This window comes from Vigna unguiculata, chromosome 7, assembly GCF_037176805.1.
Source record: "Vigna unguiculata cultivar grain cowpea cultivar isolate G323 ecotype 2 chromosome 7, ASM3717680v1, whole genome shotgun sequence".
In the NCBI taxonomy this organism is placed as follows: Eukaryota; Viridiplantae; Streptophyta; class Magnoliopsida; order Fabales; family Fabaceae; genus Vigna; species Vigna unguiculata.
The window spans coordinates 27,764,864-27,785,322 of NC_140798.1; the positions used below are offsets into that span (position 1 = coordinate 27,764,864).

General features: G+C 34.4%; 3 protein-coding genes across 3 annotated transcripts; 2 read left to right on the forward strand and 1 right to left on the reverse strand.

Annotated features, from left to right (window-relative positions):
- Positions 1-606: 606 nt before the first annotated feature.
- On the forward strand, positions 607-3,412 carry RANGAP1 (RAN GTPase activating protein 1). Its single transcript, XM_028081221.2, has 2 exons — positions 607-858; positions 1,570-3,412. Exon 2 carries the CDS (start codon positions 1,581-1,583, stop codon positions 3,177-3,179), a length of 1,599 nt encoding a protein of 532 aa, XP_027937022.2. The 5' UTR covers positions 607-858; positions 1,570-1,580; the 3' UTR covers positions 3,180-3,412.
- A 7,141-nt stretch (positions 3,413-10,553) lies between these two features.
- Positions 10,554-12,512, reverse strand: CSP41A (chloroplast stem-loop binding protein of 41 kDa). Its single transcript, XM_028079423.2, has 6 exons — positions 12,035-12,512; positions 11,771-11,892; positions 11,585-11,687; positions 11,352-11,490; positions 10,987-11,264; positions 10,554-10,826 (listed from the first exon to the last, which is right to left on the reverse strand). The coding sequence occupies exons 1-6, from the start codon at positions 12,425-12,427 to the stop codon at positions 10,644-10,646; spliced, it is 1,218 nt and encodes a 405-aa protein (XP_027935224.2). The 5' UTR covers positions 12,428-12,512; the 3' UTR covers positions 10,554-10,643.
- A 696-nt stretch (positions 12,513-13,208) lies between these two features.
- On the forward strand, positions 13,209-20,093 carry FZL (FZO-like protein). Its single transcript, XM_028080945.2, has 11 exons — positions 13,209-13,830; positions 14,520-15,058; positions 15,173-15,241; positions 15,770-15,964; positions 16,110-16,241; positions 16,342-16,428; positions 16,545-16,985; positions 17,086-17,250; positions 17,512-17,742; positions 19,150-19,265; positions 19,677-20,093. The coding sequence occupies exons 1-11, from the start codon at positions 13,338-13,340 to the stop codon at positions 19,957-19,959; spliced, it is 2,751 nt and encodes a 916-aa protein (XP_027936746.2). The 5' UTR covers positions 13,209-13,337; the 3' UTR covers positions 19,960-20,093.
- Positions 20,094-20,459: the final 366 nt, after the last annotated feature.

The window sequence follows — 20,459 nt, forward strand, 5'->3', positions numbered from 1 at the left end:
AGTGTGAGAGAGGGTTATTTCTTCATGCACCCTTTTTTTTTCCTGCATCCCATTAAATCTTTAATCTCCATTATATCCTTCAATTAAATTATATTGAAAACTCTAATCCTTCTTTTTCTTCTTCCATGAGCATCGCACCTCCCCTTCTCCAAATCACCATCACTTCCCCAACACATAAATCACCATTTTCCTTTCTTCTTTCCATGACCGCAACACATAAATCCTGCACCTTCCTCCACCTCCAAATCATGGTTCTGCCCCATTTCTTCTTAGTGAGAGGATCCAAACGACGCTCATAACATTCATAAAGATCCTATCATCATCTTCTTATTGTACGTACTGTTGTGACAAAAGTATGTCATTTGAAGTCGACTTGAAGCCCATGTAGCAGATATTCACTAAGGCCCAGAACTAGGCCCAAATGTAGTCTGACGCAGAATTTGAGTTGGAGCAACTCGAGTTTTGAATAAATCGTAAAGAGGAGGGTAGGATGGTCATTGGAGGAAATAAAGTTGAGAGAGGAAGCGGAAAACCCACGCTTGGGGTTTTTCAATCGAATGGGCCTAGTGTAGAAAAGTAGGGTTGGAATGATTACGGTTTTCATTTTGCATCATTCCCTCCAGTTTTTCACATGCTGCTTTCCATATCTGTATATTTTTTAATGGAAAATATTGAGGCTGCACTAATTTAAGTTTTATTTTCCCCGCTCCACCAGATTCCAGTACCACCTTTAAATCCTCTATCAACCAATTTCTGTCAAATCAAATTTCAGGACAGAAGCCCGCAAAACCTCTCCCTCTCTGCTCCACACTCTTTCTAGGGTTTCTCTGTTCCTCTTCGCGAGTGCTTTCTCCTCAGGTTCACATTCCCTTCGTTTCCTCCTTTTTCTCTATGCACTGTTCCTTCTGGATGCGTTTGTTATTATTTTGTTTTTCTTGGGTTTTAGGGTTTTTCCCAATTTTTGTTTTAACTTTCGTTCCGACCTCGTACCGTTTATGCTCTGCTTGGTTACTTGTAAATTCTAAACCCTAAACGAAAAAAATTGTCCCGATTCGTGGATTTCTCCCCGAACTCGATCTTTGTAATTTCATTTACTGTTATTTTAGCTTATTCGAATGTTTACTATAGATGTTGAAACAGCATTTATCTTTTATACATTGGATCCATACATTTTTAGGCCCCTACTATGTCCCTTTTGTTTTATGCGCAAGGTCGTTTTTTATTTTATTTTATACCTAGTCGTTGACTTCAGCAAATGGTTACCAGATTTTAGTTATTTTTTTCTTGTTAACTTTTTGTAACAATAGCCGAATTTTGCAACAGTATATCACACTATTCATGTTACGGTTCTTTGATTTAAATTTTTCAAGTATTTTATGTTGATATTATTATTATTATTATTATTATTATTATTATTATTATTACTATTATTATTATTCTCGTTATTATTAGTGTTTGAAATTGAGGATTTTCCATAAGCAGTTTTGTCTTCTATTTATTTTATGGTTGCAGTGAAATGTTTGGTTTTTGATAGAAATACTTAAAATTTGCTGTCACGCATGTTCCCAGGTTGTCTTGCTATGGATTCTTCTGCGCAGGCATACCAACATCGTCCCCTCGCGATCAAATTATGGCCACCTAGCCAGGGTACTAGGCTTATGCTTGTAGAGCGGATGACCAAGAACCTTACAACTCCTTCAATTTTCTCTAGGAAGTACGGACTGCTTAGCAAAGAAGAGGCTGAGGAGGATGCCAAGCAGATAGAGGATGACGCTTTTGCTACTGCAACCCAACATTTTGAGAAGGAGCCTGATGGTGATGGGAGTTCTGCTGTGCAAATTTATGCTAAGGAGTCAAGTAAGCTTATGTTGGAGGTTTTGAAAAGAGGGCCAAGAGTGAAGGAGGGCGGAGAATTAACATCTGGCAAGGCTGATGCGACTGCTGAAACTGTTTTTGACATATCTGGCGGTCGTAGAGCCTTTATTGAGGGAAAGGAAGCAGCAGAACTTTTGGAACCATTGAGGGGACCAAACTCTTATACCAAGATAATTTTTAGCAATAGAAGTTTTGGCTTGGATGCTGCCCGTGTTGCTGAACCCATCCTAATATCAATCAAAGATCAATTGAAAGAGGTAGACCTTTCAGATTTTATTGCTGGAAGAACCGAAGCAGAAGCTCTTGAAGTGATGTCTATATTTTCTTCTGCACTGGAAGGCTGTGCTTTGAGGTATCTGAACCTGTCAAATAATGCCATGGGTGAGAAGGGGGTTAGAGCTTTCCGGTCTCTCCTCAAATCGCAAATTAATTTAGAGGAGCTTTATTTGATGAATGATGGTATATCAGAAGAAGCTGCAAAAGCAGTTTCTGAATTGCTTCCTTCAACTGAGAAGCTCAGGGTTCTTCATTTCCATAATAACATGACTGGAGACGAAGGTGCAATTGCTATTGCTGAAATAGTGAAACATTCCCCAGCTTTGGAAGATTTTCGGTGCTCATCTACCAGAGTAGGCTCTGATGGTGGAGTTGCCCTTGCAGAAGCACTCGGGGCTTGTAAGCATTTGAGGAAGCTTGATTTGCGTGACAATATGTTTGGGGCAGAGGCTGGGGTTGCTCTGAGTAAAGTTATACCTGCATATACTGATCTTACAGAGATATACCTGAGTTATTTGAACTTGGAGGATGATGGTGCAGAAGCCCTCGCTAACGCCCTCAAGGAGTCTGCACCATCACTGGAAATTTTAGATTTGGCTGGGAATGACATTACTGCAGAAGGTGCTGTCTCTGTGGCTGCCTGTATATCATCAAAACAATTCCTCACTAAGATTAATTTATCTGAGAACGAACTGAAGGATGAAGGTGTAGCTTTGATCAGCAAGGCACTGGAAGTAGGGCGCCAGTTAATTGAAGTTGATTTAAGCACAAACTCGATCACATGGTCAGGTGCTAAGCTGGTGGCTGAAGCTGTTGTGGGGAAACCAGGTTTTAAGTTGTTAAACATTAATGCTAATTTCATTTCTGATGAAGGGATTGTTGAGTTGAAAAATATATTTAAAAACTCACCTGATATGCTGGGTCCTTTGGATGAGAATGATCCTGAAGGAGAAGACAATGAGGGGAAGGATGAAGAAGATGGCGAACATGATGAATTGGAATCAAAATTGAAGGGCCTTGGAATTTAGAAAGATTCATAGGAGCAAACATGCAAATTTTACTTGAGATTAATTTGTAGGCCAATTAATATTTTCTACAGACGTACTTGTTTCAGGCACAATAGCTAGCTTTAATCTTTGTATTTTAGATATTCTATTCCATGACCCGACTTTTAGAAGTTTACCGATATATATGCTCTTAATATATATCTGGCAAAACAAGAAATGGTATTAGCCGCAGAAAATTTTTGGCTCTGCTGTGACTTATGCTTGCAAATTATTTTCTTCGATTGCTGGGTTTCTGCTCTCTTTCTATATTTTAGCAATTTCTTGTATTCACATGATTTGAATAGCCTCTTTGCTGGTGTGTCTCGTATGCTACAAACAACTTCCAATTGCGAGCACTGTATCTAAAAGTTATTAGCATAAGTGCGCCACTAACCTGAATGCAGTTACAGTCTGGGTGCTTTAGTTGGAAATGTACTTGTGGGCCTATATCCATGATTTCTTAGCAATGTTAAGCTCTCTTTTTCGTTTTGAAATTTGTACGTTTTCTAATCAAATCAACACTTTTGAATGATGGGTTGCTGTTTGCAAGATCAAGTGCAAGTTGGAATCGAAATGATTATTTGCACACTCTTTTAGGAAATGTCACTCAAGGTACTGTATGAAAGTCATCACGGCAGAAAGTTGCAAAATTAATGTTCGTACTTCTAAAACTAAAAAAAACACGTCTCAATAAAAGTTAGCTTGTCTTAATTTAGCACACATCTTAATTGTAGTAAACTTTAAATCAAACCGACGGTTAATTTGTTTGAGTTTCATTAGATGTATTTTTCTCATAGGTAGAATTTGTATCCACTTGGTTTAAATGGTTAATTTGGGTGTTTTTCTTTTGAAACGAAGGTACTGCAATTTTTATATTAAATTTATCTATATCAGCAGATTTTCGTATTTTAAGTTTATGATTTCAACTTTAGTTTTAAACTCGCACGTCCGTTTTTTTTTGTTTGCTTTTTTAAATAATTTTTTTTTAACATAAATAATATATAATAATAATTATTATTATTATAATTATGTATAAATTTAGATTTTGGTAATATGGAATAAATAAAATTGTTAATAATGAGCATTTCACAATACTACTACCGAGTGTCACAACTTAAGAAATTATATTTTAAGAGTGATCGTGTTTTAAGATACTGAGATTATATTATTTTAATGATAAAATACTTAAGTATAAATAGAAATCTTATAAAAGAGTTTTATTACTTAAAAACACTCTATCTTTCTAAAAACTCTTCTTTAAGAGTTATCTCCATTCCCTCTAAGTTTTCTCATGTTTTACTCGTCTTAAAGATCTGAGACCATATGATTGTTCCTTGCGGTAATTTGTCAAGATCAACCGATCAATTTCTCCGTTTGGAGTAAGATAGTTTTCAACCCCTTTTCTCATCTTTTTCATTTAATCTCGGTTGCATGTGGAGTTTTTCCTGCTTGCATGTACCTTTGTGATGTTTTTTTTTTCTTGAATCTTTGTTGATCAATGTCTTTGTTGGCATGATTAGATCGTCTTGATGTTGTATCTAAGCTTAAAAAGGGGTACCCTGCAAGTTAGGAGGACTTTCCGTTGTTTGAGGTCTTGTGAGAAGCTTGGTTAGGTAAGGGAAGCTAGTATTGATCTGTGTTGTGTGAGTTTTTATCTTTTGGATAATTTGCATGTTGTTGCCATTTTGGATTTTTGAAAAGGAAATTGGTTATTATGATAAATTTGGTTTGATGTGCTTTTGATGTGGAATGTATGAATTGAATGACAGTTATGTGTTTGAATGAATTGTGATTGGTGAAGTTGCTTTGGTGTGCAAATGAGGCAAGTTGAAATCTGAGCAATTGAATAATTGGTACAAGCTCTATTATTTGTAAAACTATTTTGAAACCAAAGTACTAAAAGAGGAGTACTAAAGTAATCAATTGAACGAGTCCAATTTCCTGTAATAACAACACAAAAGTTATGGTTTTCTAGTACACAATTGAGCGGTAATAGACTGGTGCTGAGTGCCAGCCTCGTTGTGCAGGTGTGGGAGTATTTTAGATCCGGGACGCTGAGTGCTAGATTATACCGTCGAGCGTCGTATTTTGTGAATGCTTTATCACTAAGCAGTAGTGAGGCACCGTTGAATGCTAGCTTTATACTACAAGTCTAGAGCATTTTAGTTCCAGGACATTGAGTGCCAGAAAGTGTCATTAAGCACCACATTTTGCAAGAGGTTTGACTTTCAACGCCACTGTTGAGTGCCAGTTTCTCTGTTGGCCCTATTTTTCCCTTTATTTGTTTTTGGAGGTTTTGTGGTGGATATTAATCATGTTTATGACTTTGGTTGTTATTAATTGAGGTGAAAATGTTGTTATGGGCATTTATGATTATGGTGTTTAAGGAATTTGAAGGAGAAATTCTTTCTGTGGTAACTTTAGTATATGCATTGATGTATGGATTCAGTAAGCGGATAATAAGCATTCACACTCACATAGAGTAGAATAGGTTATGTGGTGAGAGTTGCAAGAGATCCTAGTCTATGAGATTTTTTGACCTCGGACGTGAAGGGGATTAATCTTGTGTGTAGTCGGATTAATCTTGACGCACACATACACACACACACGCACGCACGCATGATGGATTAATCTTGTGTGTAGTCGGATTAATCTTGACGCACACACACGCACGCGCACACACTCACTCACACACACACACACACACACACACACTCTTTTGTTCACTAGCTTACACACACATTCACTATATTTTATCTATGCTTTGTTTGTATTTGATATGATTTATTTGGTTTATGATAACTCTTTTGTTCACTAGCTTATCCTGTTGTGTGCTTTATGTCTTCTTGTATGTTAGTTTGTATCTTTTTTATCACCTATCCAGTGTGAGTAGATGAAGAGATAGGTGATTATGCTCCTTTGGTGGAGGACGATGATGGTACAAAGTAGATCTTTAGCCTGAAGTAGTTCCTTGAATGAGTTTTGTTCCTTTTAAAGAACTCTTTTTATCTAGTTTGATACCCTAAACCCTAAACCCTATATATATATAGGCTTAATTACCATTTTGGTCCCCTAATTTGTTGGTTTGGTTCATTTTGGTCATCTTATTATTTTTTGGTTCAATTTGGTCCATGTCGTTAAGTTGACGTTAACATTGTCTTCGTACATGCCACTTGTCATTTTGTAGAATTTTGTAATTTTTTTGTAATTGCTTTTAAATTCTTTTTTTTTTAATTTTTCTTAAAAAAATTAAACAGCCACATGTCACTTTATGGTTGTGACACATGTCAACTTGATAATTTATTTTTAATTTTAATTAAGCCTTTATTTGGTTTAGGATAACTCTTTTGTTCACTAACTTATCTTGTTGTGTCCTTTATGTCTTCTTGTATGTTGGTTTGTATTTTTTTTATCACCTATCCGATTTAAGTAGATGAAGAGATAAGTGATTATGCTCTTTCGATTTAGGATGATGATGGTACAAAGTAATTCTTTAACCTCAAGTAGGTCCTTCAATGAGTTTTGTTCTTTTTGAAAAACTCTTATTATCTATACTTTGATATATATATATATATATATATATATATATATATATATATATATATATATATATATATATATATATATATATATATATATATATATATATATATATAAATTATTATTTTGCATTCTTGTATTAATACTATATATATTTCTAACTATTTGATTTGTATTATCAATTTTATAATATTTTAATTAGTGATTTTACAATATTAATTTACATGTTATAGTATATAGTAATATATTATACTAATAATAGTATTATTAGTAATAATAATAATAGTAGTATTAATAATATTAATAATAATAAAAATAATACCATCGTTCTTAAACATACTTTTATTTATAATAGATAAGTTTGAATTTTTGTTTTCAATATTGTATTATGTAATATCTAACGTTATAAAAAAAATTCAGAATTTAATTATTATAAGAAAATTAGACATTACTTATTATTATATCATTAATATTATTATTTAATTTATGTTTGTTGAAAAATATTTAATTATTTTTATATTATCAAAGTTTTTATTTAAAGATTATCTTCATAAATAAATATAATTTAAAGATTAAATATAATAATGTAAATAATCTATTTATTTATTTACATATAGTAAAAGTTATATAATATTCAATATTTTTGGAAAATAGAAAAAGTTATATGGTTATATAACTTTGAGTTATATTATATAAAGACTTAGTTGAATGATATTCACTTTCGAAAAAATGGATCAAATTAGTTTGCATCTTTAATTGTGTCAATTTTGTTCCCAAATTGATTAATGTGCATCAACCAAGTCCCTTATTTTTTATGCTGTTAAAGAAGATAACGTCTGAGTTATTAAGCATGGTTTACTTGCAAGTTATTATGATGTGGCACGTAACTGTTGTCTGATATGTGAAATTGGGTGTGATAAGAAAAATAATTACATTAATAGTGAAATTGAAATAGGGATTTGGATTCTTGCTTCACAATCGCAGAGAAGACGATTTGGGGATTGTTGGCATGAAAGCAAAGTTGAAGCTTCCATTGATACCAAAGTGACTTTCATTTGCGATAAGGTGCGTAATTCTTTAATGTCTCATTGTGTGTTGACTGACTGTTGTCCTGTTGGGATTGAGGGATTAGGGTTTGTGATTTTAATGGTTTTTGTGTTTCAATCTTGTCTGTTCTATATAATTTTTTATTAGGTTAAAATACTTTGTTTGTCCTCGTTTTTGTCACAAAATCTCAATTTGCTCTTCATATTTTTATTAGTCTCAATTAGGTCCTCATTTTTGTAAATTAGTATCAATTAGGTAATTTCTGTTAATAGAGAACTAACACCCGTTAAATAGGTGCCACGTGTCAGCTCCTCGTTTTTTTGAATTTTTTAAAATTTTTTGAAATTTTTTGAATTTTTTAATTTTTTTTAAAATTTTTAAAATTTTTATTTAAAAAAATATTTATGCCACATGTCACATTGTGTCACGTGACAATCTAATATGGTGACACGTGTCATTGTTTGAATCTCAATTTGGTCCTCATATGTGTTAATTTGATTTGATTTGAGTCCCAATTTTTTTTTTAAAAGTTTCAATTTCAGGCACTCCAAATTTAGACCAAATTTTACTTTTATATAATGTTATGATTATTTTTATTAAAATTGATATTTTTATTAAATATTTTAATAATATTAATTGTATTTAATATTAAAATTTTAAATATATTTATTTTAATTTGTTATAAAATTATTTTAAAATTTTACATTTGAATTTATAAAATTGTTATTTTTAAGCCAACTCTAAAATATTGTTGATATTGAATATTATACAAATATTTCGAATGTAAATTTATTAATCTATATATTTATAATTTTAAAATAAAATTTAAATAAAGTTTAATGTAAAATATAAATTTAAATAAATTAAATATAGTTAAAAATATGTAATAGAAATATCACTTGTAATAAAAGTATCATCATTACATTTATAAAAAAAATTAAATTTGTTCTAACTTTGGAGCACATGAAATTAATTTTTTTTAAAAAAAATTTGGGACTGAAATCGAATCAAATTAACAAATATGAGGACCAAATTGAGATTCATACAATAATTTGACATGTGTCACCATATTAGATTGACACGTAACACACTACAAACCTGACACGTGACATAAATATTTAAAAAAAAATTAAAAAAAAATTAAAAAATTAAAAATTAAAAAAAAATTAAAAAAAAAGTTAAAAAAAAATTAAAAAATTCAATAAAACGAGGAGCTGACACGTGGCCCCTACTTAACGGTGTTAGTCCTCTACTAACGGAAATGACCTAATTGATACTAATTTACAAAAATGATGACCTAATTGAGACTAATAAAAATACGAGGACCAAATTGAGATTGTTACAAAAACGAGGACTAACAAAGTATTTTAACCTTTTTATTATTATGTGGTTCAACGAGCACTTGTTTATTGTTAGGTGGTTCAATGAACACTCATCTTACCAGGAAAATAATGAAACCCATAGATCAAAACTTGTAATTAGGACAAGTTCAAAATTATTTTCCAGTATTCTTCACCGTTCGAGCCATTCTCAAGATTACAACCTCCCTACAATGGCATATTGGTGTTCCACCAAATGCCCCAGACCAACCACCAGGAAAAGAGACAATGTGGTTTTGTGTCCCTCGTGAACAAGATGAGCAAGGTTGACTGCGACTTCGAGACATTGTCAACTTCAACCAGCACCTCTTCAGCAAATCACTTCCTCTGCGATGAAGATGAAGAGGACAACAATGAGGATTAGGAATTTTGACACTGTACAAGTAAGGATTTTGACACATATCCATTATCCTATGCCACATCAGCTCACTCTTAATGTCGTTTTTGGAAAATTAACGGGAAGAACTTGATTGATGAATTTGGGGACGAAATTGACACAAAACTAAAAACGGAGACCAATTTGACACATTTCTACAAAATGGTCACTATCCGACTAATTAGCGTATTTTAGAAAACGTGTTATTTTATTTGTAATAGTTGCTTCTATTAGTAAGACATTCTGTAGGCTGTAGGATATTAGAAGGTCATTTGGTTTATAGGGTTTGTGACCAAGCACTCCGAAACGAAAGCCAAACACTTAAACCTAGCTTCTGGTTGGATTTCATGGTTGTATAAAAACCATTGTGTTTCAGGAGCTTTTTTCAAATTACATCTCATGCATTCATCTAGGCAAGCTAAGATTGTTTTTGGTTTATTGGGTTTCTGTACAACAAGATTTGTAACTTTATTTTGCTATTGTTATTTTTAATTGGTTGAAATGATTATATGTAATGTAAAAATAAGTATTTTTTGTAAAAACCTGATAATGGATTTTTTTGGCTAGGGTTTATTAAGAACACAACTTATTGCTATTGTTGTGATTAAGAAGAGATAATCAATGATATTGTTACTCTTTAATACCACAGGAATATGTGGAGTTTGATGATACATTTTCCATTATTGGGGCCCAAAACTCAATCATGGAAACAAGTACTTTCCAGATCTTAATGGGAATGTGCTGAAATTTGAATTTGAAGAAGGATTGTTTGAGAAGGGGTTATTTCGTGGTTTCTAAAACACTGAAGTTTTAGTTTTATACACACATTCTGTTATTTCGTTTAAGTGCGGTATTTGGAATGAATTTAGTTATGATATCCTAACTGGGCAACTTAAAAGCATTACAAGTTTCTTTTTTTTCTTTTTTTATGTTAGGAAAATGTTTCTCTGATGCCACTTTACCCGTTAGCATTTTACTTTTTAAGTGTTTGTAAAAGATTATTGAAATAGTCGATTTATGTTAATAACTCATTGGAATTGAATGAAAAAGATCTTGCTACAATCTTGTTCGATATATGTTTCATACATTTTGGATATGAATCGATCACACAGACACAGGAACTTTCAATGCCTCTAAAATCTTATCATCTACCTCGAACTTGATTGACTTCTTATCTCTCCCAATCTTTACGTACTCCTCAAACCGTTCTTTTAGGTCTTCTGGGAGGTTCGTCGTTGATTCCCATCCCAATTTACTTTTGGCTGCTCTGGGTTCTGCATAGAAGTGCTGCATAATACACAAACAGGATCGTTAAATGGTTGAAAGACATTCTAAATAGGTATTTTTGTTACAAGAATTCAATGATTTGTGTTTAGAAATAGGGTGTTTCCATGCATTATGATCAGGTTTAAAGTGTATCAGAAGATAAAAAGGTATCAGAAGCTACATAGGTGCGGAAAGGGAAAGCTTTCTTCGCGTCAACTCCAACAGCTTTTGGATCATAATGAACAATGTTAACAGGGCGTCCTGCAGCTTGAGCACAGAGTTTGGCGATTCCGTCCAGAGTCACCGCACGGTCACCGACGCAGTTGAAAATGGTACCCTTTGCACCCTCTGGGTTTTCAACAGCTAGAGTAAGCATCGAGGATAAGTCCCTAGCATGAGATAAGTTACTGAGTTGCAACCCCGGGCCAGGAATTGGCACTGGTCTGTCCCGAACAATCCCTGCAATTATCACAATGCAAAGGTTTTTCTTTTTACAAGAGTAGTTGTTGAAACATGGCAGAGTTTAAGAAATGTGTTCTTTCTTACTGTCGAAAAACCACTCCTCACAGTCTTTGTTGTTGCCAGATCCAATTATGTACTGTGGCCGGAACGATGCCCAATTTCCAAAAGTTTCTTCAAGGTATTTCTCCACCTCAGCGTGACCAGCATCAGCCTTAACAACATCCTACTCCACAGTGCATGCTACTTCAATTTTATGCAGTTGCATTGCCATAATGGTTTTACAAATACTGATGATGATATAAGAATGTTCAACATACCCCTTCAACATGTGGAGGTTCATCTGTTGGTTTGTAGATTCCAGCACTACTGATGAACAAGAATTGCTTCACACCTGAACTCTTAGCCCAATCAATCACCGGCCTGAAAGTGAACATTGATGATATTTACGATGCCTAAAACTCAAGCATTGCAGATATTTCAGAACAAGAGTTAACTCAACAAACCTCACGGTCTCAAGATCCTTGCCATTGTTGTCCAAGACCGCATCAAACACTTCCCCTCCTACAACACTTCCGACTTCAGAAGGATTTCCCCATACCGTGCGCCCTCCAGCACTCACAATTTCCTGATTGGTTCTCAAATCATACAATTAAATCTTGACTCAGTGATTGGAATTCGCAACATTCATTCAATGCAAGTAGCTAAATCCCGAGAACATGAATTGAATTCTAAGACAAAAGAATTTATTAAAATTAAAGATCACTAACTGAGAATCTGTTAAAAGGAGGTTTTTTCATCTTGTCTGAGCCTTCTTCACCAACAGTGAGCACGGTGACCGAGTGGCCAGCACCAAGAAGCTCCTTTGCAAAGTAAAAGCCAATAATGGCATGCCCGCCACTGTTGGTATTCACGATGAGCACCTTCTTCTTCTCACCAGAACTGGCACTGATGGTGAAGGAAGAGTGGTTGACAAAGTGTCTAGAACTTGAAGAAGAGTGTGATGAAAAGGTAGGAGAAATTTTAATAGACAGAGAGGAGGAGGAGGAGGAAAGGGAAGAGGAGAAAGAAAGGCGCGAAGTAGAAGGGTGTGAAAATGGAGGGAGGTTGGAAGAGGATGCAGAGAAGAGCACAGTGGATGAGGAAGAAGCAATGGTGGCCATTGTTCGTTAACTTCTCTGCCTTTCAGAGTGTGAGAACCAGCAGTTTCAGATAAAGCTAACTGATACCCACCATCATCATTTCTCAACACCAACATATGTGGATATAAACACTACAATAATTTAATGTTCTCCAACTTGGTAAAATTTTCTAATCAAAGAGGCTAAACTGACATCAATATATAAATTAAATTAAAAAATTATGATGTTTTACTTTTGTTTAATCAATATAAATTGAATTTTGTTTAATCGACGAGTTTTGTTAAATTTTTTGTGATATTAATTTTTTCATATCTTAATTTAATATTTAATGATCACTTTGTACCATCACAAAGTTGTTAAATTTAACTAAATTATATTTATTAAGAACTAATTAATCCAGCTTCAGAGCCTAAATTAAAATCCGTCATTAGTTATAAACTCTGATGTCGGGATCCGCCATAAAATTCTATGGAGGGAGAGCGAGAGAGGTGTTTGATTTTGCGGCTGAAATTTATCTACATATATTATCCATTAAAATGGTATGTTAATAATATATTTTAATGATTAAATAACTGAGAGATAGTAAAATGTAAACCAAACCAAACACACTAAATTCATGCGCGTTTGAGCTTGGACATTATTTTAGTTCTAAACAACCTTTGAATTAACGAAAAAATTATATGTTTCAGAAAAGTTGAAATTTATTTATTTTTTTTTCGAAAAATAATACTGTTCTGTTTGATTTTAATAGTTTTTGATAAAAGTTATTTAATAAATAATAATGGAGGTGAATAAAGAAATGAGGTTGATGTAGATAGTGGTTATTGATAAAGAGAGGATAAACGAATGAGATTTGAGTGACGGAAGGACAGTGGTGTGCGATAGCGCAATCTCCGTTCTCGTGGTTGAATTCCGAAATCCGGTTCATGCGATGGTACCTTGTTCGGTCACAGCCCCTTCTTCTTCACTTGTTGCCGCAATCATTCCACGCCACACCTTCTTCTCTCGTCCTTACTCTCTCCCTCTCCGCTTCTCGCGTGCTTCTCCACTCAATTCTCTCTCCAATGGCTCCTCCGCCCAATCCAACCACCAACTCTTCAGCCCTAGCGACCCGCCGCAGCCCCGGACCCTGTTTCCCGGCGGCTACAAGCGCCCCGAACTCAAGGTCCCCACTATCATCCTCCAATTGGACTCCGACGAAGTCCTCGCCGCCGACAACAACGCCTTCGCTTTAATCGACAAAGCCGTCTCCAAGTGGGTTGGAATTGTCCTTCTTTCGAGCAATGAAGCAAGCGGTGGCAAGCTCTACCAAGCTGCCTGCTCCTTGAAATCGCTGCTTCAAGATCGCGCGTATTTGCTAGTCGCCGAGCGCGTCGATATTGCTGCTGCCGCTGCCGCTAGTGGAGTTTTGCTCTCTGACCAAGGTTGTTTTTAACTCTCTACTTCGGAAATTAGTGTACAGCGTATGTTTGGAGGATCATCTCCAGTCAGGGCTTGTATTTAGAAAAATAGAAAGGAAATTTGAGATTAGATTCTTCACAAGCTGAATAAATTAATTTTTAGAAGATTTTTACAGCACCGGTTTTGTTCAGGTTTTAAAACTGCAACCCCAATTATGTAGGATCGGGTAGTGATGGATCTGGGCACATGGAGCACAATTTGACTTCAACCAATTCAAATTTGTACCATTTTATAATTTTTTTTTTATGTAGTCCTGATTTTTTTTAATTATTCATTAATTTTCTTTCATTTTATTATGGTGTCTTGTTTTTTTCCTTTTCTTTCAATATTTTCTATTTTTTCAATGTATTTTATTTTTCATTGATAGACAAAATAGCCTGTCTTGACCTGAATAGCTCTGGTAAGTTTGGATCCATATTTCCTAAGCTCCACCCATGTCCACGCCTATCTTACGTTCCACATGTTACCTGAGTTTTTCAATTTACGAAGAATGAATGAATAAAACTCGATAGAAGTCACTAGAAATTGATCAGGACCATGGACTCGTGGTGGTGTTGAACCTATAATAAATTCTCTTTCTGTCTCTTAGGCATTTTGGCTAGCAGCTTTGCTTGATTTAATTTGAAATATCTTTGAATATAATTTTGTGCAGGTCTTCCCACTGTTGTTGCCAGGAGTACGATGGTAGATTCAAAATCTGAATTGGTGGTTCTTCCCTTGGTTGCTAGGATTGTCCACACTGTGGATGCTGCAATGAATGCGTCTAAATCAGAAGGTGCTGATTTTCTTATATATGGCGGTGGTGACCTGCAGCTTGTTGGTCGGGAAGTTGTTTCTGTGCGTGAGAGTGTGAAGATACCTATTTTTGTCTCATGTGGAAAAGATAATATGTCTTATGCGGACATGTCAGGTTTGCTTGCCTCTGGTGCTAGCGGTTTTGTTACTAGTTTGGCAAATTTTGGTCGGTATGGTGATGAGTTCCTGCACAAAGTTTTTGGTACTGTGTATGCAAGTACTGATGGCGGGAATGTGAGTGAGATTGAATTGAACGTTGATAATGGTTTTCAGAGTGGGACGGAGGAGATTGTGGCTGGGTTTGTAAAGCTGGAGGATAGGGAGAAACAGTTAATAGAAACAGAGAGATTGGTGTTGAATGAAGCTGTTGAAGTTATCAAGAAGGCTGCACCTCTGGTGATCTTTTAATTAAAAAATTTGGTATTTGAAGTAATTCTTTTTTTCGTTACTCAGTGTTTTGACCAGTATATTGTTATTTTTTGTTGAATTGGGGTTGTTTTCAAATGACAGATGGAGGAGGTTTCACTTCTTAATGATGCGGTTTCTCAAATTGATGAGCCGTTCTTACTGGTTATAGTGGTAATTGTGTGCTGAATCTCAACAAATTCTGGTTCCTGGAATATACATTGGTATTAGCTCTAAATTTCAAAAAGAAATCTTCTCTTAATACATCTAGATAGAAACTACTTAACTAATAAGTGCTATTTGTTGTGAGAAGTTTCTACTTTTAATCCACCTTACCTTCTTACATAAACATTTCCGAAACTGTTTATCCATGGTTTACTTATGGGGAGTAGTTGGCTCTTCTGTCTTTAAAAACTTGACATTATTGTCTTCAGGGGAGTCTTTTTTCATATTGTTTGAGATCGTGTTCTCTGTTCTTGTTATTCTATATTCTACTTGGAACAATGATATATGTTTGGTTGATTCTTACAATTTATCCAGTTCCCCTTTTCAGTTTATTCTAATATTTCAATTATAACTCAAAAGGGAATTAGTTGAATGAAATGCCAAAATCAGTTGCTTTCTATATAAACTTTTTGTATAGGCTTCAAACTTGACATCTCACCTTTTGTCTTTCTTTTTTTAAAATCTTGATATTACCAGGGGGAATTCAACTCTGGTAAATCCACTGTGATTAATGCACTTCTTGGAGAAAGATATCTCAAAGAGGGAGTTGTTCCTACAACTAATGAGATCACATTTTTACGATATAATGACTTAGATATTGAACAACAAAGGTGTGAAAGACACCCAGATGGTCAATATATTTGTTACCTTCCTGCTCCAATTCTTAAAGAAGTAAGTCAATTCATTATGGTTTGTTTCTGTCCTTTATGTGTTTCAAGACTTAGATATTTTATACTATCCCCTCTAAATACTATCTTCTGCTTGCAATTAGAAATTTGGAATGCGCTCAGCTGTTGTTTTGTTCTTTTGATAACAGATGACCATTGTTGATACACCTGGAACTAATGTGATTCTTCAGAGACAGCAGCGTCTTACTGAGGAATTTGTACCACGTGCAGATTTACTTCTTTTTGTCATTTCTGCTGACCGCCCTTTAACTGGAAGTGAGGTATGGTCAGTCATTTTGGGTGGGGCATACTTTCTTACTTTTTGTGTTTGTTATCATTGGCAGGCAGGATCATGATGTGTGGTTTTTTGTGTTTTTTCAGATTGATTTTCTTCGATATTCTCAGCAGTGGAAGAAGAAAGCGGTCTTTGTCTTGAATAAAGCTGACATATATCAGAATAATCAGGAGGTATGTGTTGTGTTTTTATCCGTTTTAATTATTGGCATACTGATATTATATCAATGAGTTCTTCTGTGGTGAAGTTGCTGAACTAGGTTTAAATTATTATTTACAATTCAATGCAGCTTGAGGAAGCAATGTTGTTCATTAAGGACAACATAAAGAGATTGCTGAACACTGAAAATGTCATATTGTATCCTGTATCTGCTCGGTCAGCTCTTGAATCAAAACTTATAGCTACCTCCAATGTTGGGAGGCTAAATGAAGAACTGTCAACCTCTGATTCTCATTATGGTGCCAACAGCTTCTTTGAACTTGAAAACTTCTTGTATAGCTTTCTAGATGGGTCAACAATCCCAGGAATGGACAGAATGAGGCTCAAACTTGAAACACCTGTTTCAATTGCAGATAGACTAATATCTGCATGTGAAACTCTTGTGACACAAGACTATCGATATGCCAAGCAGGATTTGGCTGCAGTGAAAGACATTGTTAATAGTGTAAATGATTTTGCTTTGAATATTGAAACTGAGAGCCTTTCTTGGAGGAGACAAACTGTTTCTTTGGTATGCTATAAGATGTTTAATTTTTTTTTTTTAAATTCAGGCCAATTTGATTTTCTCTTGATATGTATGTTGTTGAATATGCCTTGGTACTCATTATCAGATTGAAACTACAAAATCACGCATCGTAGAGCTTGCTGAAACTAATCTGCAATTGGCAAATTTTGATATTATTGCTTCATACGCTTTCAAAGGAGAAAAAAATGCAATGCCCACTACCTCAAAGATTCAGAATGACATAATTGGTCCTGCTGTCTCAGCTGTCCAGGTTAGTTTCTGGATGTAATCTGTTTAGGATCATAGTTTTCGTTTTGTATTGTTTACCATGTTGTTTGACATCGAACCTAGTGAATCCTAATCATTTTCCGATGATTTTTACTCTTGCTTATCAGAATGGTTTGGTTCAATTCAACTATTCATCTATTTTTTATTGGTATAATCCCAATAGGACCAAGACATCAAATGACATAGATGCTGTCAGTAGAAGTTAGGTGGGTATGTTATGCTAAAATAGTTTTTTTATTCATAGAAAATACTTCAAGAATATGAAGATTGGTTATATTCCAAATATACCCTACAAGGGAGACTATACAAGGAATCCTTTGAAAAACGGTGGCCCTCCTTGAGGCATGAAAGTAATCAGATGAATTTTGAGACAAACCAGTTGCAAAAGAAAGTGGATCAAGCTGGTAGTCAGGTGATTGCCAGTTTCAGCAGCAGTGCAGTTTCAAAGGCATTTGAGCAAGAAGTACGGGAAATGGTAAGCTTGGACTTCTTTGTAAAATAATTAGAACTGTTTTTTCTTTAAGGCCTTTCAGTGCAATTTGGTTTCCTTGTTTGAGATAAGTTAAATTTTGGTCCTCTTGTTTGCATTGCTTTAGTTGTGCTCACATAATTTGAAACAAATGCACTCATTCATCAGACTGCCTTAAATTGAAGGCAATTGGACTAATGTGGATTTGTTCTATACGAGCAAGGATACAATCGTGTCATTAAAGGAAAAAAAGAGGGCTCTTCCATCTTCTTATCAGCTAAGTGTAATGGCCATGCAACCTCGACTAAACCACAAACTGACAGGAACATAATTGAATTAATTTTAAAAATACCTGGGAAATATTGCTAGTTACTTGGGGGCCTAGCTAAGCTTATGTTGAACTAGGGACTGAATGTGCAATTAACTTCCCATGCATTTTAAATGGAAATTCCACAATTGTGTGGTTGGATTGAGTAAAGTTGATTTTAGTTAAAATTGACTTTCAAGTGAAGTGGTTTTTGTCTGGATGCTTTTATGATTAAGGCAAGTTTGCTATAAAACTTGGCGTGAAATTTTCAACTTAAGGCAACGGCTATTTTTGATCACTTCTAGTCAAACTGAGGCAAAACCAATTGTCATGATTTTGCCTCATGAAGCTATACACACTAAAAGCAATCTGGAAAAAATATTGATTTTTCTCATTTAAATATGACAATAATTAGGTGGTGAGCCCTGATGCAATAGTAAAGTTGTGTCTAGGTGACCAGTTGGTCATGAGTTTAATTCTGGAAACAGTCTCTTTGCCTATGCAAGGTAAGGTTGCGTGCAATGACCACGGGGGTATGTTAGGCTTTTAAGTGTCAATGATTTGGAGAGAAGCATGATTGACTTTCTGCTGTGTAGTGTGAAATACAATTTTGTGGAAGAGCTAAATCAACTTATGACAATGAGTTTGAAGGATGTCTTGGCTATTCAGAAAGAGTTATCGTTAAAAGTGGTGCTACAGTGCTAGTCAGTTGTTGTAAAAGCCTCAAAACTCATGACTGATCATAGGCATGTTCAAAAGTTGAGAAATAAGTATCACAACTACATTATTTTGTCATGTTGCTGTTGTCATAATTTTGCAATGCCTCAAATGATGCAAGCTGTCTCTTGAATAGTTTCTGTGATACGGCATGTAGTTTATATTAAGTTAGTGATAATTTTTGTGATCTCTGCAAATTACTGTCTTTAGTCTGTGTTGATCCTGTAAGCCATATACTAATGTGAATCATTTCTGAACCTTCCCGAGTTGTAAATATTATGTTTTTATTTTCTTTGAGATTTGAGTTTTGGCATCATCTTATTATTACTGTTGTTATCGTTATTATTGTTAAGCCAATCTGATCTAAAAATATTTTCCTTTTAACTTAGATCGTAGGGACTTTTGGTCAACTGGGTGTGGCCGGTTTCTCTGCTTCGCTACTGACATCTGTTCTGCAAACCACCTTGGAAGATCTTCTTGCTCTTGGTATTTGTTCAGCTGGCGGGTAATATAATATATTCAGTTAGAGTTCCTTTCTGATTGCACTGATTTTATTCGAAAAATGTGTGCATGCATAGTGATTGATGAGACTTCGATCTTAGACCCTTTATAAAAGGAAAAGATATTTAGACCAATCAGAATATCCATTCCTGCAACATGCGCATGAACATCCATGATTCAACTTACAATATCAGACTATTAACCTTTTTCGTAATCATCGATCATACTATATATGTATACAAGGCATAACAGTTCACAAACTGATCAGTTTACTACATTTTTAAATATTCTTTTGCTGTGTCACAGATTTCTGTTTACTTGACAATGCAGTGTTTTCTTTTTTTGAAATCTTCATACGGTGGTTAAAGATAATTCTAGTTGGTTACATAATTGGTTTTGCATAATTCTGTTGCAGGTATCTAGCTATATCAACTTTCCCTGGTCGCAGGCAGAAGGTGATAGATAAGGTGAAAAGAAAGGCAGATAACTTAGCTTATGAACTTGAAGAAGCCATGAAAAAGGATTTAACTGAAGCCATACAAAGTTTGAATACCTTTGTGAAAGTCCTTAGCGAACCTTACCACGATGAAGCGCAGAATAGACTTAACAACTTAGTACAGATTCAAGAAGAATTATCAAATGTTGAGAAAAAACTTAGAACACTGCAAATTGACATTCAAAATCTTCATGTGTCGTGACTATGAACTCTCTTGTTCAGTTAGCGTCCCTTTTAACAGTTCTATCTTAGCCTCACAATTTTGGAGTAATTATTTTTTAAAATTTGTCAATGATAAGTTCTCAACTTGGAGGACGCTTCTCCCTTTTGTTGTTATTTTTTAAAGCATATCCGTAAATTTTCCGTCCATTTTTTTTTTTAAAATCTTTTGTCTAAAGTGACATAACTATTAAAAAGCAGTTGACATGTCCACTGTCAAACTTTTATAAATAATGATAACATCTAATACTATGTCATGATATTATGGAAGTATTAAATTAACAAGTGTCATGTAATTTAAAAATGTCATGTCACAAAAAAAAATAGTATAAATGCCCGATGTGTGGGACATTTTAAATTCAATTTATAAAGAAGTTAAAAATTTGTCCTAGTTTTTGTATGTATAAAAAAAAATGCGAGGACTAAGTACTAATGTTAAGCTAAGTGTGATCATTTTCTCATTCAGCAATTCATATTTGTTTA

Bases quoted from the DNA above. Each gene is read 5' to 3' on its own strand.
- RANGAP1 (XM_028081221.2), top strand. From the start codon at position 1,581: ATGGATTCTTCTGCGCAGGCATACCAACATCGTCCCCTCGCGATCAAA.
- CSP41A (XM_028079423.2), bottom strand. From the start codon at position 12,427: ATGGCCACCATTGCTTCTTCCTCATCCACTGTGCTCTTCTCTGCATCC. The intron at 11,893-12,034 runs GTTAGTGATCTT...AGAACCAATCAG, and splicing joins CTCCTTTTAACAGATTCTCA to GAAATTGTGAGTGCTGGAGG. The intron at 11,265-11,351 runs GTAAGAAAGAAC...TGATAATTGCAG, and splicing joins TGAGGAGTGGTTTTTCGACA to GGATTGTTCGGGACAGACCA.
- FZL (XM_028080945.2), top strand. From the start codon at position 13,338: ATGGTACCTTGTTCGGTCACAGCCCCTTCTTCTTCACTTGTTGCCGCA. The intron at 16,986-17,085 runs GTATGCTATAAG...ACTCATTATCAG, and splicing joins GGAGACAAACTGTTTCTTTG to ATTGAAACTACAAAATCACG. The intron at 17,251-17,511 runs GTTAGTTTCTGG...TTTTATTCATAG, and splicing joins CTGCTGTCTCAGCTGTCCAG to AAAATACTTCAAGAATATGA.